The sequence below is a fragment of the Microcaecilia unicolor genome, chromosome 3, assembly GCF_901765095.1.
Source record: "Microcaecilia unicolor chromosome 3, aMicUni1.1, whole genome shotgun sequence".
NCBI classification, from domain to species: Eukaryota; Metazoa; Chordata; class Amphibia; order Gymnophiona; family Siphonopidae; genus Microcaecilia; species Microcaecilia unicolor.
Window position 1 is genome coordinate 166,120,709 of NC_044033.1, and position 24,777 is coordinate 166,145,485.

The 24,777-nt window shown below is 48.7% G+C and overlaps 1 protein-coding gene across 9 annotated transcripts in view; it reads right to left on the minus strand.

The window, feature by feature from the left end:
• EPB41L2 (erythrocyte membrane protein band 4.1 like 2) overlaps positions 1-24,777 on the minus strand; it is a 503,144-nt gene that overhangs the window by 427,600 nt on the left and 50,767 nt on the right. For 8 of the 9 annotated variants that reach the window (XM_030196542.1, XM_030196541.1, XM_030196540.1 and 5 more), the window contains exon 2: positions 16,418-16,899. In XM_030196542.1, the coding sequence (XP_030052402.1) occupies positions 16,418-16,885 (468 nt within the window). In that variant the 5' untranslated portion in view covers positions 16,886-16,899. Of the gene's footprint in view, positions 1-16,417; positions 16,900-20,474; positions 20,516-24,777 lie in introns of those variants that run through there. The other variant, XM_030196535.1, reaches the window with a different exon arrangement.

Consider the following 24,777-nt stretch of genomic DNA (forward strand, 5'->3'; position numbering starts at 1 on the left):
TAAGAACCTAATTTTCCCTTCCTTGTCATCAAGCAGATGAAGCCATTACGTATGGGATGTATCAAAGCAATCCCTAAATAGGGTGGGAACAAGCCACACCACGCGCTAGCACCTATGCTCCAAAACGCGCATCCCTCCTGGCAGCCACATCCAGCTTGTAATGTCGGGCGAAAGAGAGCTTAGAAGCCCATGTTGCAGCACTGCAAATCTCATGAAGAGATAGTGCACCAGTTTCCGCCCAGGAAGACGAAATCGCTCTTGTGGAATGTGCCTTAAAGGCTTCAGGCGGAGCCTGGCCAGACAGCAGATATGCTGAAAAGATAGCTTCTTTGAGCCAACGGGCAATAGTGGCTTTAGACGCTGGAGACCCTCTGCGAGGACCTGCAAACAGCACAAAAAGATGATCAGAGGTCCTGAAAGAATTTGTAATTAGCAGATACTGCAACAGAGTCCTGCGCACCTCCAAAAGGTGCAACTGCCCAAATGAATCTGGACACTCCTCCTCAACAAAGGAGGGAAGAAAAACAGGCTGGTTTAGGTGAAACGCTGAAACCACCTTAGGCATGAAGGAAGGCACGACCCCTGTCTCTGAGAATTGCAGAAAAAGGTCTATACAGGATAGCGCCTGGAGCTCTGACACCCGTCTCGCCGAGGTAATGGCCACTAAAAAGACAGCCTTCAGTGTCAAATCTCTCTCTGAAGCATGCCGAAGCGGTTCAAAGGGATCCCCCTGAAGGGCCTTCAATACTAACCCCAGGTTCCAAGCTGGACAAGGTGCCCGCAAGGGAGGACGGAGCCAAAGCACTCTTCTAAGAAACCGTGCCACATCTGGATGAGCAGCTAAGGGCACGCCTTCAACCTTGCCTCACAGGGAGGTCAATGCAGCCACTTGAACCCGCAGGGAATTATAGGCCAAGCCTTTGTGTACACCATCCTGCAAAAAGTCCAGAATCGGCAAGACAGGAGCCCGCAACGGAGAAAGCGCTCTTGAAACACAACAGACTTCATACTGGCGCCAAATCCTGGCATAAGCCATGGAAGTGGAGCGCTTACGGGCCTGCAGGAGAGTGGAAATTACCTTATTCGAGTAGCCTTTATCTCTCAATTGCGCCCTCTCAATCGCCATCCCATAAGACCAAAGTGGCAGGCATCCTCCATGGCCACCGGACCCTGTGACAACAGGTGCGGAACCAGAGGTAACGGAAAGAGAACCTCCAACAGCATCTGTTGGAGGTCCGCATACCAAGGCCTCCTGGGCCAATCTGGGGCGATGAGCACCACTTCTCCTGGATGCAGTCGAATCCGCAGGAGCACTCGCCCTATCAAGGGCCAAGGAGGGAAGACATACAGCAAGCCCAGGGGCCAGGGTTGAGCCACGGCATCCAACCCGGCAGAGCGAGGATCCCTCCGTCTGCTGAAGAAGCACGGGACTTTGGCATTGGAACTGGTCGCCATAAGGTCCATCACTGGCTTGCCCCATTTGGCACATATCTGCAGGAATACATCGTCTGCTAATTCCCACTCCGCTGGATTGATCTGATGCCTGCTTAGATAGTCGGCTTGCACGTTGCTCTGACCTGCAATGTGAGCTGCTGACAGGAACTGTAGATGCAGCTCGGCCCAGTGGCAAATTTGTTCGGCCTGCGCGGCTAGAGCTCTGCACTGAGTGCCGCCTTGTTAATTTATGTAGGCCACTGCTGTCGTGTTGTCCGACATCACCCAGGACAGCCAATCCTTCCAGGGTCACTTGAAAGGCCAGAAGAGCCAGAAACACCGCTTTCAACTCCAGGCGGTTGATAGACCACTCCGACTCGTCGGGCGTCCACAGACCCTGGGCATGCTTCCCCTTGCAATGTGCGCCCCAGCCCTTCAGGCTGGCATCTGTCACCACTAGGCACCAATCGGGGAGCGCCAGCGGCATTCCTCGCCGCAACATGCTGTCTGAGAGCCACCACTCCATACTGAGGCGGGCAGCAGGGAGCCAAGAACGTCTGCACTGATAATCCTGAGATACTGGAGACCATCGTTGAAGTGGCACAACTTCCAAGGTGGCCGTCATCGATCCCAACAGCTGGACAATGTCCCAAGCTCGCAGGCGGGGCATCCTCAGGAGCAGACGGACCTGATTCTGAAGCTTACACCGCCTTTGCTCGGGAAGAAACACATAGCCCGAGGCTGTGTCGAACCTGGCCCCCAAATATTCTAGAGATTGCGAGGTCGTCAGGTAACTTTTGGCCATATTGACGACCCAGCCCAGAGATTGAAGGACTGAAACTACTCTGGCTGCAGCTAGATGACACTCTTTTTCTGAGTCTGCTCTGATGAGCCAGTCGTCTAGGTACGGGTGAACCCGGATACCCTCTCCCATGAGAAAGGCAGCTACTACCACCACTACCTTGGAGAAGGTTCGGGGAGCTGTGGCGAGGCCAAAAGGCAAGGCCCGAAACTGGAAATGTTTTCCCAACACCGCAAACCGCAGAAACTTCTGGTGCGGGGGCCAAATTGGTATGTGCAAGTAAGCTTCTTTCAGGTCCAGAGACGTGAGAAACTCTCCTGGCTGTACCGCCACAATGATAGAGCGCATGGTTTCCATGTGAAAATGCCGCACTCTTAAGGACTTGTTTAGCTCTTTTAAGTCCAGGATCGGTCAAAAAGACCCGCCTTTTCGTGGCACCACAAAGTAAATGGAGTAGCGGTCTAGATCTTGTTCGGCGGGAGGCACCGGGGTCAGCCCCTATCTGGCACAGAGTGTGCAAAGTCTCCTCTACCGCCGCCCGTTTGGCGGCAGAACCGCATTGGGACTCCACAAACATGTCTCTCACCGGGGCATCAAATTCTATTCGGTATCCGTCTCTGATCAGATCCAAGACTCACTGATCTGCGGAGATTTTGGCCCACTCCTCGAAAAAGAGGGAAAGTCTTCCTCCGATGACAGGAAACGAGGAGGGGGCCGGTGCACCATCATTGAGAGGGTCGCCCCTGAACTCCAGGCCTTGAACCGGCAGCTGCAGAACGTTTGTCCGAGCGAAAGGAGTTTCTCTGCTGAAAACGGGCATTCGAAGTGAACCCAGCAGCACGCCCCGGGCGGTACCTTCTAGCTTCACGGAAGCGAGGTCTGTAAGAGGAGCGGACCGCCTGACCCTTAGAGGAAGGCTTCGGCCTATCTTCGGGCAAGCGCTGAGGTTTGGAATCCCCCAGGCCTTTAACAATGTTTTCCAGCTCCTCACCGAGAAGGCCCTGAAAGGGCAACTTCACCAACCTTTGCTTAGAGGCCATGTCCGCCACCCAATGTCATAGCCAAAGAGTGCGTCGAGCCGCCACTGCTACAACAATTTGTTTAGCCGAAGCTCTGACCATATCATAAAGGGCGTCAGCCAAAAAGGACAAGGCCGACTCCATCCGCGGAGCCACTTCAGAAAAGGTCTCCTCTCCATCACCGGGCTGTTCCACTGCCTGCTGTAACCAAGCCAGGCAGGCTCTAGCAGCATAACAACTGCATGCAGACGCCCGAACAGCGAGACCTACCAAATCAAAGGACCGCTTCAGAGCTGAATCAAGCCTGCGGTCTTGAATATCCTTCAGGGCAACACCTCCTACAACAGGGAGGGTAGTTCTCTGTCACAGCCGTGACCAGGGAATCCACTTTAGGCATTGCAAAGTGAGCCAAATGTTCCTCACTCACAGGGTATGTTGCTCACTCAGAGGATATAATTGCCCCATAGCCCTGGCAACCTTCAAAGGTCCCTCGGGGTCAGCCCACTGAGCGGAAATAAGCTCTTGGATGGAGTCATGCAAAGGAAAGGCTCGAGCAGGCTTTCTGGTACTAGCCATCCTTGGATTAACAGAGGAGGCTGTGCCACTCCCAGGATCTTCAATCGAGAGGGCTTGTAAGGCAGCTGAAATAAGCGCTGGCAGCTCCTCACGGTGGAAAATCCTCACCGCAGACGGATCATCAAGCTCCTGTGGCAATTCTGCACCCGACTCTGGCTCCTCAGTCCAAGACGTTCTGCCAGACCCCTCAGAATCCTCATAGCCCGACCACAGGGGGGGGGGAACCGGGGGGGGGGGGGGGGGGGCGCCACACTCAGAAGGGGAATTAACCCTTCTGCGTTTATCAGGAGGATAAGAAACAGGCAAAGCCAACTCCAAAAGGCCAGGATCCACCGGGGGGGCAGGCAGAGGGTCCGAAGATCCCTGTGGAAGAGCTCTTTTAAGCATATACGCCCTATGCAGCATTAAAACAAAATCAGGGGAGAAAACCGCTCCCTGACCGCCCGGATCCTGCCCAGGGCTATAAGCTCTATTATTAGCCTCACTCAGAGGACCCCCCCCCCCCCCCCCCCCCCGGATTCAGGGCTCTCCGTCGCAACGGAGGCCGCGCCATGTGGAAAATCCAAAATGGTGTCCGCTGCCAGCTCAGAGCACAAAAGATCGCCGCTCGCCATGCTCGGGCCGGCTTACCGTCTGTACAGCACGAATTACAGAGCCCCGCTGCTGATTTGCGCTTGCCACATTTAGAACAGCGCTTTACAGTCTCCGCAGCTATCGCCAAAAACAGCAGTAAAATTCAAAAATGGCAGTTCGCGCCAAAAACGTCCCAATCGCGGGCCCACCCCGGAGGAGTCAGAAAACACTCTTACCTCACTAGACCAAGTATCACAGCTCCTGTCCTGCAGAAGAATCTCAAAAAAAAAAAAAAAATTTTTTTTTTTCTTAACGCTGTGAGGAAAGTAGAGGCAAAAGAGGTAAATAAGAACACTCCGGAGGCTCAGATAAGTGGGAAAGGCAGGGAAAGGCGAACCAATGTGCCTGCATCCACTGAGTGGGAAAGGACAGGGAAAAGCAAGCTAATATGTCCACATCCACAGGGGCATGGGTAAGGCAGGGAAAGGGCTGACCTATGTGCCTTCAAAGTGAAGCTGCTATAGCCTCAAACACCCCGGCTAACAACTGGCAAGCCAGGAGCCACCCCCAGGCAGATTTTTGATGGAGCTCGAAGAAGCTGCAGCCACCCTGCTTGGGGAGATAGAGAATACTGAAGAGGCAGTGGAGCTAGCTGGCCATGAGGCACTGTGAAAAGTTTAGTGCTCTCTAGATAGTGCCTTGTCCCCTGCTGGTTGATGGACACAACCCATAAGTAATGGCTTCATCTGCTTGATGACAAGGAAGCTCCTTTTGAGCCACTGAATTCCTGCAACCTGAAATACTTGACCTGGAAGGTCATTTTCTTGGTGGCTGTTACTTCAGCTCATAGAGTCAGTGAGCTCAAAGCCCTGGTAGTGCATGCACCTTATATCAAGTTTCATCATAACAGAGTAGTCCTCCGCACTCACCCTAAGTTCTTGTCGAAGGTGGTGTTGGAGTTCCATCTGAACCAGTCAATTGTCTTGCCAACATTCTTTCCCCGTCCTCATACCCGCCCTGGTGAAGACAAGTTGCACACCTTGGACTGTAAGAGAGCACTGTCCTTTTACATGGAGTGAACAAAGCCTTATAGACACCCATTATTATCACATTGCCCATTTTGTTTGCGTCTCTGATTTCTTTTATCATTTCTGCGTCTACCTGCTCATCCTGGCGAGGCGGACGGTAGTACACTCCTATCACCGTCCTTTTCCCTTTTATATATGGAATTTCAACCCACGATTCAAAGGTGTGATTTGTGTCCTGCTGAATTTGTAATCGGAGTCAAGGCTCTCGTTAATATACAATGCTACCCCTCCACCAGTCTAGTCCACCCTATCACTACGATATACTTTGTACCCCAGTATGACAGTGTCCGACTGGTTATCCTCCTTCCACCATGTCTCAGTAATGCCTATTATATCCAATTTTTCATTTAGTGCAATATATTCCAACTCTCCCATCTTATTTCTTACACTCCTAGCATTTGCATATAGACATTTCAGAGTATGTTTGTTGTTCCTATTTGCATACTTGACACTATTGATTTGCCATCTTTTGTCTGATCTTTAGTTGTATTTAAGGGCACCTGGCCTACCACGGTCTGCTGTGCTACCTCACTATCCAGAAATCCTATCTTCCCTGTTTGTGATATAATATCACATTCATTGTTGATTTAATCATGAATTGATAATGATTGTGACTATAGGGCAGACTGGTTGGACCGATCCATTTTTTTTTTTTGCTGTCATTTACTATTACTCCTCTCTGCTGCCGGTGCTGATGTGCAGACCTCAGCTCTGACATAAGCATGAGCATCAGATGTCGCCTGACCTCCTGGCTCGTGCATGTGGTGATCTCTTAGCATACAGTGGCAGTGAATCAGAGAAGTCTTATATGTGTGCACCAGAGTGTTCCAACTTCCGTTCCTTCCTTCCTTGACTGCAGTGCTGCGGCTCAAACCCAGAGAGACAGAGAGCTGACAGGAATTTTTTTTTAATGTACCATTAAATTCTTGTGGGTGAGAACAGGTTAAATTCTTGTGGGGACGGACGAGAACGGGTAAGATTCCCCGTGGGGACGGGCGGGGATGGGAAAATTAGGTTCTTACCTTGGTAATTTTCTTTCCTTTAGTCACAGCAGATGAATCCATTATGAATGGCTTGTGTCCACCTACCAGCAAGGGAAGATAGAGAACCAAGTGCCTCTAGGATGGCTAGCTCCATCTGCCTCTCATTATTTTGAAGCTTCCAAAGCAGTGTTAAACCACAAAGTAGCATAACATGAACTTTCCTCACAGCGAACAAACGCCCCAGAACAGGAGCAATAACACAAAGGAGGGACAAATTCAACCTCCTGTAGTAGAACAGAAATCCTGAAAACTGTTTTCCAACTTCTCCCAATGAGGGAACATGTCTGCAGGAAAAACTGAACACAAAACAGAGTCAATCAGGGAGGGATCATGGATTCATCTGCTGTGACTAAAGGAATGAAAATTACCAAGGTAAGAACCTAATTTTCCCTTCCTTATCAGCAGCAGATGAATCCAATACGAATGGGATGTATCAAAGCAATCCCTAGATAGGGTGGGAACAAGCCACGCACAAGCACTTGTGCTCAAAAAGCGCGTCCCTCCTGGCAGCCACATCCAGCCTGTAATGTCGGGCAAAAGAGAGCTTAGAAGCCCACATAGCTGCACTACATATCTCTTGAAGAGAGCGTGCTCCTGTCTCAGCCCAAGAGGAGGAAATCACTCTTGTGGAATGTGCCTTAAAGGCTTCAGGCGGAGGCCAGACTGATAGCAGATATGCAGAAAAAATGGCTTCCTTAAGCCAATGGGCTATAGTGGCTTTAGATGCTGGAGACCCTCGGCGAGGACCTGACAACAATACAAAAAGGTGATCAGAGGTCCTGAAAGCATTTGACATCTGCAGATACTGCAACAGAGCCCTGCGCACATCCAGAAGGTGCAACTACCCAAAGGATTCCGGAAACTCCTCCCTAGTAAAGGAGGGCAGAAAAATAGGCTGGTTTAGGTGAAACGCTGAAACCACCTTAGGCAGGAAGGAAGGCACAGTACGTACCATAACTTCGGACTCTGAGAATTGCAGAAATGGGTCTCGACAGGACAGCGCCTGGAGCTCAGACACCCATCTCGCCAATGTAATGGCCACCAAAAAGACTGTCTTTAGAGTCACATCCTTCTCCGAAGCTCGCCTCAGCAGCTTGAAAGCGAACACTGAAGAGTCTTTAATACTAGCCCCAGGTTCCAACCCGGACAAAGGGCCCGCACGGGAAGCCGAAGCACCCCTCTAAGAAACCGTGCAATGTCCCGATGCGCAGCCAGGAAGAGGTCAGCTACCTTCCCCCGAAAGCATGACAATGCTGCCACTTGAACATGCAGGGAATTATAGGCCAAGCCTTTTTGTAAACCATCCTGCAGAAAGTGAAGTATCAGTGAGACCGAAGCCCGCATGGGTGTGATCGCTTTAGAACACCAAGCCTCAAACTAGCTCCAGATCCGAGCATAGGCCACGGAAGTGGAACGCTTGTGGGCCTGTAAGAGAGTGGATATGACCTTGTTAGAATAGCCATTGTCTCTCAATTGCGCCCTCTCAATAGCCATGCCGTAAGACCAAAGCGGCATGGGTCCTCCATGGTCACCGGGCCCTGCGTCAACAGGTTCAGTACCAGAGGCAAGGGAAAGGGAGCCTCCACCAGCATCCGCCGGAAATCCGCATACCACGGCCGCCTGAGCCAATCCGGGGCAATGAGGATCACCACTCCTTGATGCAGCCAAATTCACAGGAGTCGCCCTACCAAGGGCCAAGGAGGGAACACATACAGGAGGCCCGGAGGCCAGGGTTGAGCCAAGGCATCCAACCCCGCCGAGCGAGGATCTCTCCGTCTGCTGAAAAAGGACGGGACTTTGGCATTTGTGCTTGAGGCCATAAGATACACTATGGGCGTTCCCCATTTGGCACAGATCTGAAGGAACACTTCGTCTGCCAGTTCCCACTCCACAGGGTCGATTTGACACCTGCTTAGAAAATCGGCTTGCACATTGCTCTGACCTGCTATGTGAGCTGCTGACAGAAGCTGGAGATGTAGCTCGGCACAGTGGCATATCTGAGGCCTGCGCGGCCAGTGCTTGGCACTGAGTGCCGCTTTGACGATTTATGTAGGCCACTGCTGTCGTGTTGTCTGACAGAACTCTGACAGCTAGTCCCTCCAGAGTCTTGTGAAAGGCCAGAAGAGCCTGGAATATCGCTCTTAGTTCCAAGCGATTGATGGACCACCCCGTTTCCTCGGGTGTCCACAGACCCTGGGCATAGCTTCCCTGGCAATGTGCTCCCCACCCCTTCAAGTTGGCATCTGTTACCACCAGGCACCTATCGGGAAGCGCTAGAAGCATTCCTCGCCATAGCATGCTGAGAGCCACCACTCCATACTGAGTTGGGCCGCAGGGAGCCACGTGAGTCTGCGTTGATAATCCTGGGACATAGGAGACCATCGTTGAAGCAGGGCAATCTGCAGGTCTCATGTGCGCTCTCACTCATGGCACCACTTCTAAGGTGGCCGTCATCGACCCCAACAGCTGGACAAAGTTCCAAGCTCGCGGGCGAGGCATCCGCAGGAGCAGACGGACCTGATTCTGAAGCTTGCGCCGCCTTTGGTCGGGTAAAAAGACAAACCCCGAGGCTGTGTCGAACCGGACCACCAAATATTCTAGAGATTGAGAGGGGGGTCAGGTGACTTTGGGTATATTGACGACCCAGCCCAGAGATTGCAGTACTGAGACCACTGTGGCTGTTACGTGACAACTCTCTTCTGCAGAGTACGCCACTCTCCAACGGGGAATTTACCCGCCTATGCTTAGCGTGCATCCAACGCTCAGGGGAATCCACGTCTGACATCAGCCCTGGGCCATCATCAGTGTCAGCCCCCTATGGCAGAGCTCTTTTCAGCATGAAGGCTTTATGTAAAACAAGCACAAACTCGGGGGAGAAAAACTCACCCTGATCTCCAGTCTCCGAATTAGGAGCCTCGGGGAACGAGAGTGAAAAACCACTAAGAGAAAAACTACACTGGCTGCCACTTAAAGAACGTTAGGAGTTACGGATCAAGAAAGGGATCTGGGTGTCGTCGTCGATGATACGCTGAAACCTTCTGCTCAGTGTGCTGCTGCGGCTAGGAAAGCGAATAGAATGTTGGGTGTTATTAGGAAGGGTATGGAGTCCAGGTGTGCGGATGTTATAATGCCGTTGTATCGCTCCATGGTGCGACCGCACCTGGAGTATTGTGTTCAGTACTGGTCTCCGTATCTCAAAAAGATATAGTAGAATTGGAAAAGGTACAGCGAAGGGCGACGAAAATGATAGTGGGGATGGGACGACTTTCCTATGAAGAGAGGCTGAGAAGGCTAGGGCTTTTCAGCTTGGAGAAGAGACGGCTGAGGGGAGATATGATAGAAGTGTATAAAATAATGAGTGGAATGGATCGGGTGGATGTGAAGCGACTGTTCACGCTATCCAAAAATACTAGGACTAGAGGGCATGAGTTGAAGCTACAGTGTGGTAAATTTAAAACGAATCGGAGAAAATTTTTCTTCACCCAACGTGTAATTAGACTCTGGAATTCATTGCCGGAGAACGTGGTACGGGCGGTTAGCTTGACGGAGTTTAAAAAGGGGTTAGATAGATTCCTAAAGGACAAGTCCATAGACCGCTATTAAATGGACTTGGAAAAATTCCGCATTTTTAGGTATAACTTGTCTGGAATGTTTTTACGTTTGGGGAGCGTGCCAGGTGCCCTTGACCTGGATTGGCCACTGTCGGTGACAGGATGCTGGGCTAGATGGACCTTTGGTCTTTCCCAGTATGGCACTACTTATGTACTTATGTACTAACGAATCGCGTTCAAAGTCTGCACACTAGTCCATAAGATCATTCACGGAGATGCCCCGGCCTACATGCTAGACCTGGTGGACTTGTCACCTAGAAATGCTAAAGGATCAGCCCACACATTCCTTAATTTACACTTCCCCAGCTGCAAAGGACTAAAATATAAACTAACACATGCTACCAGCTTTTCTTACATGAGCACACAGTTGTGGAATGCATTACCACTTAACTTAAAAACAATCTTTGAACTAATTAACTTTCATAAATCTCTGAAGACCTACCTCTACAGCAAGGCATACCACAATGAGCAATAGTTAATCATAACACAGCACCACTTTACCTACATTCTGACTGCCTACTCTCTATATCTGATTGCGTAACTCTCTATCTTGTCATCCTTATTCTCTTGTAACACCAACTATCTCTACTCTGGAATGGCAAATGCCATAACGGAACATTGTAAGCCACATTGAGCCTGCAAATAGGTGGGAAAATGTGGGATACAAATGCAATAAATAAATAAATAAATAATTAAATAAAAAGCCCGATTTTTTTTTTTTTTTAACGCTGTGAAGAAAGTTGGAGGCAAACAGCTACAGAGGTACTCCGGAGGCAGAAGAGGGTGGGAAAGGCAGGGAAAGGGCAAACCTATATGCCTGCATCCACACAGGGAGAAGTGTAAGGCAAGGAAAGGGTGAACCTATGTGCCTTTAAAGTGGGCTCCACTTAGCCACAGCACCCCTGCTACAACTGGCAAAAGCACAAGAGCCACCCCAGGCAGAATCTTCAAGGAGCTGAACAAGCTGCGTCCAACCCTGCTGGGAGATAGAGAAATACTGTGAGGCAGATGGAGCTAGCCGTCCTAGAGGCACTATGGTTTTCAGTGTTCTCTATCTCCCCCTGCTGGTAGGTGGACACAACCCATTTGTAATGGATTCATCTGCTGCTGATGACAAGGAAGGGTTAGATTTCCTACGGGGACGAATGGTGACGGGTTGGATTTCTGTCCCCATGCAACTATCTCCTTGGGATGCAGAAACCCACAAGAGAGATACCGGATAGGAAGGGAGAGATCAGTAAGCTCAACTCAGGAGAGAGACCTTGGTGTCAGAGGATGTGAAGGTAAAGAAACAATGTGACAAGGCGATGGCCGTGGCCAGAAGGATGCTAGGCTGCATAGAGAGAGGTATAACCAGCAGAAGAAAGGAGGTGTTGATGTCCCTCTACAAGTCGCTGGTGAGGACCCACTTGGAGTATTGTGTTCAGTTTTGGAGGCTGTAACTGGCTAAAGATGTAAAAAGACTGGAAGTGATGCAAAGAAAAGCTACAAAAATGGTATGGGATTTGCGTTGCAAACCCTATGAGGAGAGACTTGACGACCTGAATATGTATACCTTAGAGAAAAGGAGAAACAGTGGTGACATGATACAGACGTTCAAATATTTGAAAGGTATTAATCCGCAAACAAACCTTTTCTGGAGAAGGGAAGGTGGTAGAACTAGAGGGCATGAATTAAGGATGCAGGGTGGGGGCAGACTCAGGAGTAATGTCAGGAAATATTTTTTCACAGAAAGGGTGGTAGATACTGGGAAGCAGTGACCATCAAACGGTTTGGTTTGATATAACGGCTGAAGTGGAGGGCGGCCACTCTAAACTCAAAGTCCTGGATTTCAAGCGTGCTGACTTTAGTAAAATGGAGGAATACCTGAGGCAGGAGATGATGGGCTGGGAGGACGAACATGAAGTGGAAGGGCAGTGGTCCAGGCTGAAAGAAGTAATAAATAGAGCCACGAACCTTTATGTAAGGAGAGTAAATAAAAGCAAGAGAAAAAGGAAACCGATATGGTTCTCCAAGCAAGTGGCTGAGAAAATAAAGGCTAAAGAGTTAGCGTTCCAGAAATATAGAAAATCTCAAGAAGAGGAACACGGGGAGGAATACCGGATGAAACTGAAAGAAGCCAAGAGAGAGGTACGTCTGGCGAAGGCGCAAGCGGAAGAACAAATGGCTAGAAATGTAAGGAGGGGCGACAAAAATTTCTTCAGGTATATTAGTGAAAGAAGAAGGACTAAAAAGGGAACTGTGAGACTAAAAGATACAGCGAACCGCTATGTAGATAATGATGAAGAAAAAGCCAATTTGCTAAATAGATACTTTTGTTCGGTTTTCACTGAAGAAAATCCAGGAGAAGGACCGCAAGGGACTGGCAAAAGTACACCTGAGAATGGAATGGATATAGCACCGATCACGGAAGAGAGTGTGTATCAACAACTTGGAAAGTTAAAGGTGGACAAAGCCATGGGACCGGACGGGATCCACCCCAGAATATTGAGGGAGCTCAGAGAGGTTCTGGCGGGTCCTCTTAAAGATTTGTTTAATAAATCCATGGAGACGGGAGAGGTTCCGAGGGACTGGAGACCGGCAGAGGTGGTACCTCTTCACAAAAGTGGTGATAGGGAAGAAGCTGGAAACTACAGGCTGGTAAGCCTCACTTCGGTTATTGGAAAAGTAATGGAAGCCATGCTGAAGGAAAGGATAGTGAATTTCCTAGAAGCCAACAAGTTGCAAGATCCGAGACAACATGGTTTTACCAGAGGGAAATCGTGCCAAACTAATCTCATTGAATTCTATGATTGGGTAACTGGAGAACTGAATCATCGACTTGCTATAGACGTAATCTACTTAGATTTTAGCAAAGCTTTTGACACGGTTCCCCACAGGAGGCTCTTAAATAAACTAGATGGGCTGAAGATAGGTCCCGAAGTGGTGAACTGGATTAGGAACTGGTTGACGGACAGACGACAGAGGGTGGTGGTAAATGGAGTTCGCTCGGAGGGAAAGGTGAGTAGTGGAGTGCCTCAGGGATCGGTGCTGGGGCCGATTCTGTTCAATATATTTGTGAGTGACATTGCCGAAGGGTTAGAAGGTAAAGTTTGCCTATTTGCGGATGATACTAAGATTTGCAACAGAGTGGACACCCGGGAGGGAGTGGAAAGCATGAAAAGGGATCTGAGGAAGCTAGAAGAATGGTCTAAGGTTTGGCAATTAAAATTCAATGCGAAGAAATGCAAAGTGATGCATTTAGGGAGTAGAAACCCACGAGAGACGTATGTGTTAGGCGGTGAGAGTCTGATAGGTACAGAGGGGGAGAGGGATCTTGGGGTGATAGTATCCGAGGATCTGAAGGCCACGAAACAGTGTGACAAGGCGGTGGCCGTAGCGAGAAGGTTGCTAGGCTGTATAGAGAGAGGTGTGATCAGCAGAAGAAAGGAAGTGTTGATGCCCCTGTACAAGTCGTTGGTGAGGCCCCACCTGGAGTATTGTGTTCAGTTTTGGAGGCCGTACCTTGCGAAGGATGTTAAAAAAAATGGAAGCGGTACAACGAAAAGCTACGAGAATGGTATGGGATTTGTGTTCCAAGACGTATGAGCAAAGACTTCCTGACCTGAACATGTATACCCTGGAGGAAAGGAGGAACAGGGGTGATATGATACAGACGTTCAAATACTTGAAAGGTAATAATCCGCAAAAAAATCTTTCCTGGAGATGGGAAGGCGGTAGAACGAGAGGACATGAAATGAGATTGAAGGGGGGCAGACTCAAAAAAGATGTCAGGAAGTATTTTTTCACGGAGAGGGTGGTGGATGCTTGGAATGCCCTCCCGCGGGAGGTGGTGGAGATGAAAACGGTAACGGAATTCAAACATGCGTGGGATATGCATAAAGGAATCCTGTGCAGTAGGAATGGATCCTCAGAAGCTTAGCCAAAATTGTGTGGCGGAGCAGGTGGGGGAAGAGAGGTTGGTGGTTGGGAGGCGAGGATAGTGGAGGGCAGACTTATACGGTCTGTGCCAGAGCCGGTGATGGGAGAAGGGACTGGTGGTTGGGAGGCGGGAAATACTGCTGGGCAGACTTGTACGGTCTGTGCCCTGAAAAAGGCAGGTACAAATCAAGGTAAGGTATACACATATGAGTTTATCTTGTTGGGCAGACTGGATGGACCATGCAGGTCTTTTTCTGCCGTCATCTACTATGTTACGTGAAATGCCCGCCTATGGGAGGTGGTGGAGATGAAAACGGTAATGGAATTCAAACATGTGTGGGATAAATACAAAGGAATACTGTTTAGAAAGAATGGATGTACGGAATCTTAGCGGAGATTGGGTGACGACGCCAGTAATTTGGAAGTAAAACTGGTGCTGGGCAGACTTCTACGGTCTACGCCCTGATTGTAACTGAATAGATGTGGATGGGCTGCAGTGTAGATTTTAAGGGGCTTCGACGTTAGCTTCAGAACTTTTAGTACAAGAACAGTGCTGTGCCGACTTCTACAGTCTGTGCACTGAGAATGACAAGGACAAATCAAACTCAGGTATACATATAAAGTATCCCATACCATGTAAAATGAGTTTATCTTGTTGGGCAGATTGGATGGACCTTTCAGGTCTTTATCTGTCACCATTTACATCATTTACTATATAAAATGATTCCTAGAAGCACTATCCAAAAACTTTCGGAAATTAAATACGAGTCTATTGTGTGCAATACATTCAATAAAAAAAAAATAAAGATTTCCTGAGCCTGTACGTCAAGCTCCATCTCTGGCTGTCTTCAAATCTAGGCTAAAAGCCCACCTTTTTGATGTTGCTTTTAAGTCCTAACCCTTACTTACTTGTTCAGCACCCATTTTTATCATTCCCACCATTGTAACTCCCTTATCTGTCCTGTTTGTCTGCCGTAGTTAGATTGTAAGCTCTTTCGAGCTGGGACTCTCTCTTTATGTCCAGTGTTCAGAGCTGTGTACGTCTAGTAGAGCTATAGAAATGATAAGTAGTAGTAGTAGTAGTAGTAGTGCATCTAATTTAGAATCAACAAATACACCCAAATCTTTTCTCTTCTATACTGAGCAGTTCCCCAGAGTGCAGCACAATCTTCCTTTCGATAATCCCATCTGAATTCCCAAAACAAACTAATTTGTTTTTTTGCTTATTTAACTTCAAAAAGTTGTTATTCGTCATCTATCAGTCATACATCATACTGGACAAACCCATTCATGTCTGCAAAAGTCACATATGCAGGACTTAAAAGTTGGCATACCTATGTGCGCCTTACAATGTGTGCAACTGATAGGATTCTAACTTATGCGAATTACTAGGTGGAACACCTATGACATGCCATGCTCCTCCCATGGGTACAGCTAACGTGTGATTATGCACTAAGGGGTCCTTTTACCAATCTGCAGTAAAAGTGGCCTTAGCGTGCCCAATCTGCAGTAAAAAGGTGGAGTGGAGGAGTAGCCTAGTGGTTAGTACAGCGGACTTTGATCATGGGGAACTGGGTTCAATTCCCACTGCAGCTCCTTGTGACTGTGGGCAAGTCACTTAACCCTCCATTGCCCCAGGTACAAAATAAGTATCTGTATAAATGTAAACCGCTTTGAATGTAGTTGCAAAATACCACAGAAAGGTGGTATATCAAGTCCCATTTCCATTTTCTCCCTAAGGCCATTTATAGCACAGCCGGAAATTGGTCGATTTTCTCTTTTTCCTATTAACAGCCATGCTCTAACTTTGCCATTAGCGCATGGCCATTAAAAAGAATTACCTCATGAGCACTTACCAAGGGCTCACACGGTTATCCTGCACTAATCAGTAATGTAGCTGTGCTGAATAGTGTAGGAATGCCTACTATCCGCCCCCTAGACACGTACCCCTAACTAAAATTTTTAAATACTTTTTAGTGCTTGGTTAGTATGCCCCAATGTGGAACATACAGCAGGACACATTTCATAATCTTGCTTAAACATATCACCTTCAAAATAAATTTACTATTCATACAAAACAGTTACTGAAATAATACAGCTGATTCTTTGAGCATTTCTATAAAAGCAAAATATGCAAATCAATGCCATAAACTGAATATTTCATAATACCATTGTTGAAATTATTTTAGAATATTGTGCCTTTAATAAAAGGTAGACTTCATTTTTTTGTCATAAGACTGAATTTTTAATTTACTTGGATTTAAAAACTGTCAAACGTATAAATACAAAAAACAAAAAACCCCCACATACCTTCAGAAAAGTTTAGGAATAATATCCTATCAAAAATTACCTGTACTTCTGCACTGTTAGCCGAATGTTTCTCTTCTCTTTCATCTACTTCAGCCTTCTCTTTTTCATTGTCAGCTATTCTTTCCAACTCTTTCTCAGTCTCCACAATAACCCTTTCGGGCTGTTCTAGTTCTATTTCTTCTGCTTTATCTTTATCCAAAGGATGTTCTTTTTTCTCACCATTTTCTTTGGGTTCTATCTGGCTCTGTGATTTTTGCTTTTTAAGCCATGGAGGTATAAATCGATAAATCCCTTTGCCTTCAGACAACTCCTTTTCCTTCTTTTGCTTGCCTGGGCTGCTGTGCCTTGCTGAGTGGGAACCTGACATTTGCTCAGAATTTTCATCTGGATTGCCCTCTGTTTCTTCACCATTTTCACTGACTTCTGTTTTCAGAGGCAACTGATCAGTTTGCTCCTCAGTCTTCTCAGATTCCTTTATTTCAACATGTGGGTCAGCCTCAGTCATCATAGTCACAGATTATACTAAAAATGCAAAAGGAAGATATTATTCCAAGTTGCGTCTACAACATAATTCTCAGGGTAAACATACATATTCTAATATCAACTAATAACTCTTGGAGAATTTGTATTTACATGTTCTTAGTTTGTTCCTGCTTAGCACTGCTATAATTTAAAGACAATAACAACTAGAATTGCTTCAGATATACCTGTGATCAAGTTGTATGTGGCATATGGGAAAATTAGGTTCTTACCATGATAATTTTCTTTCCTTTAGTCATAGCAGATAAAGCCATTATGTATGGGTTGTGTCCATCAACCAGCAGGGGGAGATAAAGAGCACTCAATTTTTTACAATGCCTCATGGCCAGCTAGCTCCACTGCCTCTTCAGCATTTGAAGCTTCCAAAGCAGTATGGCAAACCGCAATGGGAATAACATGAACTTTCCTCACAGCGAACGATGGCCCCTTAACAAGGGCATAAACTCAAAAAAAGGAGGGAATGAACTCATCCTCCTGGAGGGAATAAATTCGTCCTCCACTTTGTATAAACGGAGAGAATACTTGCATCCTCCTGGAGGGAATAAACTCATCCTCCCAAAACATGAACTGGAGGGAATGAACTCATCCTCCTATAACTGCAACAAGAATCCTGAAGACTATTTTCTGACTCCCCAAGGAAGGAATATAACTTCAGGAAACAAGAACAGCCCCTAAAATCAGAATAACTGCAATACAGACAATCATACAGGGAGGGCTCATGGCTTCATCTGCTATGACTAAAGGAAAGAAAATTATCATGGTAAGAACCTAATTTTCCCTTCCTTGTCATCAAGCAGATGAAGCCATTATGTATGGGATGTAACAAAGCAATCCCTAAATAGGGTGGGAACAAGCCACACCATGCGCTAGCACCTGTGCTCCAAAACGCGCATCCCTCCTGGCAGCCACATCCAGCCTGTAATGTCGGGCGAAAGAGAGCTTTGAAGCCCATGTTGCAGCACTGCAAATGTCATGAAGAGATAGTGCTCCAGTTTCCGCCCAGGAAGACGAAATCGCTCTTGTGGAATGTGCCTTAAAGGCTTCAGGCGGAGCCCGGCCAGACAGCAGATATGCTGATAAGATAGCTTCTTTGAGCCAACGGGCAATAGTGGCTTTAGACGCTGAAGACCCTCTGCGAGGACCTCCAAACAGCACAAAAAGATGATCAGAGGTCCTGAAAGAATTTGTAATTCGCAGATACTACAACAGAGTCCTGCGCACCTCCAAAAGGTGCAACTGCCCAAATGAATCTGGAAACTCCTCCTCAACAAAGGAGGGAAGAAAAACAGGCTGGTGGTTTAGGTGAAACGCTGAAACCACCTTAGGCATGAAGGAAGGCACGGTCCGAACCGTGACCCCTGACTCTGAGAATTGCAGAAAAGGGTCTCTACAGGACAGCGCCTGGAGCTCTGACACCCGTCTCGCCAAGGTAATGGCCACTAAAAAGACGGCCTTCAGTGTCAAATCTTTCTCTGAAGCACGCCGAAGCGGTTCAAAGGGAGCCCCCTGAAGTGCCTTCAGTACTAACCCCAGGTTCCAAGCTGGACGAGGTGCCCGCAAGGGAGGACGGAGCCGAAGCACCCCTGTAAGAAACCGTGCCACATCTGGATGAGCAGCTAAAGACACGCCTTCAACCTTGCCACGCAGGGAGGCCAATGCTGCCACTTGCACCCACAGGGAATTATAGGCCAAGCCTTTGTGTACACCATCCTGCAAAAAGTCCAGAATCGGAGAGACAGGAGCCCGCAACGGAGAAAGCGCTCTTGAAACACACCAGACTTCAAACTGGCGCCAAATCCTGGCATAAGCCATGGAAGTGGAGCGCTTACGGGCCTGCAGGAGAGTGGAAATGACTTTACTGGAATATCCCTTGTCTCTCAATTGCGCCCTCTCAATGGCCATGCCGTAAGACCAAATCGGCAAGCGTCCTCCATGGTGACCGGGCCCTGTGACAACAGGTTTGGTACCAGAGGTAACGGCAGGGGATCCTCTACCAGCATCCGCCGGAGTTCCGCATACCACGGCCTCCTGGGCCAATCCGGGGCAATGAGAACCACATCTCCTTGGTGGAGCCGAATCCGCAGGAGTACTCGCTCTATCAAGGGCCACAGAGGGAACACATACAGGAGGCCCTGAGGCCAGGGTTGAGCCAAGGCACCCAACCCCGCCGAGCGAGGATCTCTCCGTCTGCTGTAGAAGCACGGGACTTTGGCATTTGTGCTTGACACCATAAGATCCATTACGGGCTTTCCCCATTTGGCACATATCTGCAGGAATACTTCGTCTGCAAGTTCCCATTCCGCTGGGTCGATTTGATTCCTGCTCAGATAATTGGCTTACATGTTGCTCTGACCTGCAATATGAGCTGCTGACTAAAACTGCAGATGAAGCTCGGCCCAGTGGCAAATCTGCGCGGCCTGCGCTGCTAACATAATGCGATTTTTGTAGGCCACTGCTGTCGTGTTGTCCGACAAAACTCCGACAGCCAATCCTTCCCGGGTCAATTGAAAGGCCAGAAGCGCCTGGAAAATTGCTTTCAACTCCAAGCGATTGATGGACCACTCCGACTCCTCGGGTGTCCAAAGACCCTGGGCATGCCTTCCTCGGCAATGTGCACCCTCAGCCCTTCAGGCTGGCATCTGTTACCACCAGGCACCAATCGGGGAGTGCTAGTGGCATTCCTCGCCGCCTGTTCCAAAATGGCGCCCGCTGCCAACTCTACGGAGGGGGAAGGAACATCGCTCGCCATGCTCGGGTCGGCTCTACCGTCTGAAAAGCACACCTTACAGAGCCGGCTGCAGATTTGCGCTTGCCACAAACGGAACAGCGCTTTACTTTCTCAGCAACCATCACCGAAAACGGCGGAAATTCAAAATGGCGGATTCGCGCCAAAACCGTCCCAAACGCGGGCCCTCCCCTTACCTCACCAGACCGAGTCTCCGGTCACGCTGCACAATCAATAGAAAACCTCTTTTCTGGGATCGCAGCACCAAAGCGTGACACAACTTTTTTTTTTTTTTTTTAACGCTGTGAGGAAAGTTTGAGGCAACAGCAAAAAAGGCAAATTTCCAACTCCGGAAGATCAGTAGCGTGGGAAAGGCAGGGAAAGGGCAAACCTATGTGCCTGCATCTACAGCGTGGGCAAAGACAGGGACAGGGCTTGTTTATTTGTCTACTTCCACATCGGGGGCCGGGGAAGGCAGGGAAAGGGCTAACCTATTTGCCTTTAAAGTGGGCACCATCAGCCACAACACCCCTGCTTCAACTGGCAAAAGCACAGGAGCCACCCCAGGCAGATTTTCTGAAGGAGCTTGAACAAGCTGCAACCACCCTGCTGGGGAGATAGAGAATACTGAAGAGGCAGATGTAGCTAGCTGCCCATGAGGCACTATGGTTTTTCAGTGCTCTCTATCTCCCCCTGCTGGTTGATGGACACAACCCACTTGTAATGGATTCATCTGCTTGATGACAAGGAAGCACACAATCCCACCCAACTCCTGAGAATTGATATTAAAATTTAAATTAACTGAGAAGACTGGGGAGATTGTACACACTACCTCTGAGCTCTGGAAAGGCTTTTTCACCCTGTTGGACGACATCACCCAATTGTATGGTTGATATATCTTCCTGCTGTCAGAGAAGTTAGTTATGCCTTGTAGTTATAACAGAAGGCTAAAATTATTCATTGATATATTGATATATATTACAGAAATACATATTATGCTAACTGGTTTTAAACCAATTGGCTTGCACTGTACATTACAAACCTTATAGGTAACAGTGGAAACAGCATTGTAATCAGGATGTATTCAAAATGGAGAAAGGATGTATTTGTCAGAAGTTAAGATATTCGTGAATGTTCTTTATCAGTTTGTAATATAAAACTAAAATATACGTGTATTAAAAATCTAACACCTTTGCTACAAGGGAAAATTAGGTTCTTACTTTGATAATTTTCTTTCCTTTAGTCATAGCAGATGAAGCCACTACGTATGGGTTGTGTCCATCAACCAGCAGGGGGAGATAAAGAGCACTCAACTTTTCACAGTGCCTCATGGCCAGCCAGCTCCACTGCCTCTTCAACATTTGAAGCTTCCAAAGCAGTATGGCAAAATCGCAATGGGAATAACATGAACTTTCCTCACAGCGAACGATGGCCCCTTAACAAGGGCATGAACTCAAAAGGAGGGAATGAACACATCCTCCTGGAGGGAATAAACTCGTCCTCCTTATTGTATAAATGGAGGGGATACAAGCAACCTCCTGGAGGGAATAAACTCATCCTCCAAAACATAAACTGGAGTGAACATGAATCCTGAAAGTTTTCCAACTTTCTCCCAAGGAAGGAACTTCAGGAAACAAGAACAGAACCTGAAACAGATTCACAGCATACACACAATCATACAGGGAGGGCTCATGGCTTCATCTGCTATGACTAAAGGAAAGAAAATTACCAAGGTAAGAACCAAATTTTCCCTTCCTTGTCATCAAGCAGATGAAGCCATTACATATGGGATGTATCAAAGCAATCCCTATATAGGGTGGGAACAGGTCACACCACGCGCTAGCACTTGTGCTCCAAAACGCGCATCCCTCCTAGCAGCCACATCCAGCCTGTAATGTCGGGCAAAAGAGAGCTTAGAAGCCCATGTTGCTGCACTGCATATCTCTTGACGAGAGAGTGCTCCAGTTTCAGCCCAAGAGGAAGAAATCGCTCTGGTAGAATGCGCCTTAAAGGCTACAGGCGGAGACCGGCCGGCAAGCAGATAAGCTGAAAAGATAGTTTCTTTGAGCCAGCGGGCAATAGTGGCTTTAGACGCTGGAGACCCTCTGCGAGGACCTGATAGCAAAACAAACAGGTAATCATAGATCCTGAAAGAGATAGTAACTCGCAGATACTGCAGCAGAGTCCTGCACACATCCAACAGGTGCAACTGCCCAAAAGATTCTGGAAACTCCTCCTTATAAAAGGAGGGCAAGAAAATAGGCTGGTTTAGGTGAAACGCTGAAACCACCTTAGGCATGAAGGAAGGCATGGTCCGAACCGTGACCCCGAACTCTGAGAATTGCAGAAAAGGGTCTCTACAGGACAGCGCCTGGAGCTCTGACACCCGTGTCGCCGAGGTAATGGCCACAAGAAAAACAGCCTTTAGTGTCAAATCTTTCTCCGATGCTCACCGAAGCGGCTCAAAAGGAGAAGCCTGCAGGGCCTTCAAAACTAGCCCCAGGTTCCAAGCTGGACAGGGTGCTCGCACGGAAGGCCAGAGCCGAAGCACCCCACTAAGAAACCGTGCCACATCTGGATGAGCAGCTAAAGACACACCTTCAACCTTACCACGAAGGGAGGCCAACGCTGCCACTTGCACCCACAGGGAATTATAGGCCAAGCCTATTTGTACACCATCCTGCAAAAAGTCCAGAATCGGCGAGACAGGAGCCCGCATGGGTGTTATCGCTTTTGAAGCGCACCAAGACTCAAACTGGCGCCAAATCCTGCCATAAGCCACGGAAGTGGAATGCTTGCGGGCCTGCAGAGAGTGGAAATGACTGTGTTTGAATAGCCTTTGTCCCTCAATTGCGCCCTCTCAATCGCCATGCCATAAGACCAAAGCGGCAGGCGTCCTCCATGGCTACCGGGCCCTGTGACAACAGGTTCGGTACCAGAGGTAAAGGAAGGGGAGCCTACACTAGCATCTGACAGAGGTCCGCATACCAAGGCCACCTGGGCCAATCCGAGGCGATGAGGACCACTTCTCCTGGGTGCAGCCGAATCCGCAGGAGCACGCGCCCTATCAAGGGCCACGGAGGGAACACATATAATAGGCCCGGAAGCCAGGGCTGACTCAAGGCATCCAACCCTGCCGAGCAAGGATCTCTCCGTCTGCTGAGGAAGCACGGGACTTTGGCATTTGAACTTGTCGCCATAAGATCCATCATGGGCTTGCCCCATTTGGCACATATCTGCAGGAATACTTCATCTGCTAGTTCCCATTCTGCTGGATCGATCCGATGCCTGCTTAGATAATCGGCTTGCACGTTGCTCTGACCTGTAATGTGAGCTGCCGACAGAAACTGAAGATGCAGCTCGGCCCAGTGGCAAATCTGTTCGGCCTGCGCGGCCAGTGCTCTGCACTGAGTGCCGCCTTGTCGATTTATGTAGGCCACTGCTGTCGTGTTGTCCGACATCACTCTGACAGCCAATCCTTCCAGGGTCACTTGAAAGGCCAGAAGCGCCTGAAACACCACTTTCAACTCCAGGCGGTTGATGGACCACTCCGACTCCTCGGGTGTCCATAGGCCCTGTGTTATGATTGGGGTCAGAACCCCTCTCAAACTTACCTCTTTCCTGGGGGTCAGCTTCTTAGCTGGCTTCTGTTTCTTTTGTCTGTCCTTTCTGAGCTGGCTCTGTCTCTCTGTGCTGGCAGCTTCCAGCAGCATGGGGTTAATTGTGTTACTTTACTACAGCTGCGTGGGTGGACTGAGTTAGCTCTACCTCTCTTTGGGTGTACTGGCTTCAAGTGCTTCACGGTGTTGCATTGGTGTGGGTTGGGCCCTCTCTGGGTCAGTGTGCTTTTGCCTAGGTCTAGGGAGTGTGACATCATCAGGGAGGGCCTTGATAAGGAAGTGGTGTTGTTTCCTTCAGGGCCTTTTGCAACAGTGGTGTTTGCTTTAGGTAGGGTGGGCAGTGTGCACTTCTGACTGTGTGTCTAGTTTCCCTGCTTGCTTTTGCTAAGGGCCAGGTTAGTGTTAGTGCAGTGTGCACTGGTGTCTGTGTGTTTAGCTTTTCTGCTTTTCCCTTTGGTTCCCCTGCTTTTCTCTCTTGGTTTTGGAAGCATTGCTGTGTGTAGGGCTTTGGAAGCTGTGTTGCTGATAGAAGTACTTCAGGGTTTGGTGTTGTTAGGAACATTGCAGAGTTTGCTGTTAGAAGTACTTCTGGTGTTTGTGCTATTGGGAGCATTGCAGTCTTTGCTGTTGGTGTTTGGTGCTTTAGAAGCACTTTTGGCTTATGTGTTAGCTTCCCTGCTTTTTCCTTGTGGCTCCCCTGTCTTCCCTTTTAGTGCTAGGAGCTCTTTTGGTTGTTTGGTGCATAGGAGCACCTTAGTTAGTTTAGAGTTGTAGAGCACTGCTTGTAGCTTGGTGCTTAGTAGCACCTGTGTTAGCTTGTGTATTTAGTTCCCTGCTCTGTTAGTTTAGGGCTTAGGAAGTCCCTTTCTTGAGCAGGGCTTAGGAGCTCCTGTTTAGTATAGAGCTTAGGAAGTCCTTTTGTCAGTTTACTGTTAGGAACACTCCTGCTGGTTTAGGGCTTGGGAGCATGTAGATCAGTTTAGGTTTAGGAGCACTTCTGTTTCCAGTCCTGGTCCCTGTGTCATCCGGTATCCAGTAAGTCCTGCCGGCTACTCGAACCCAGGAGCTCAACTCCTGGGGGGGCTTAGTAGCTAAGTGCAGGTGAAGCTGTGTGGACCAGTCCGGTGTGTTCCAGTCCTGTGTCCTCCAGTCCGGGGGAGTCCAGTCCAGTATTCCAATCCGGGGGGGGGGGGGGGGGGGGGGGGGGTTCCAGTCCTGTGTCCTCCAGTCCAGGGAATTCTAGTCCAGTGTTCCGGCTCGCTGGGCGGTGCCTGCAGTCCCTGCCGGTGTCGGTGTGCTTGCCCAGCGTTGGTTGGTGGGTTTTGCCTGCTGCTGTCGCTCCTCGTCAGCAGCCCAAGGGCTCACGTTTGCTCCAGAGCCCAGCCCCGCGGGCTCTGAACCTGAGAACCTGACACCCTGGGTATGCTTCCCCTTGCAATGTGCGCCCCAGCCCTTCAGGCTGGCATCTGTCACTACTAGACACCAATCGGGGAGCGCCAGCGGCATTCTTCGCCG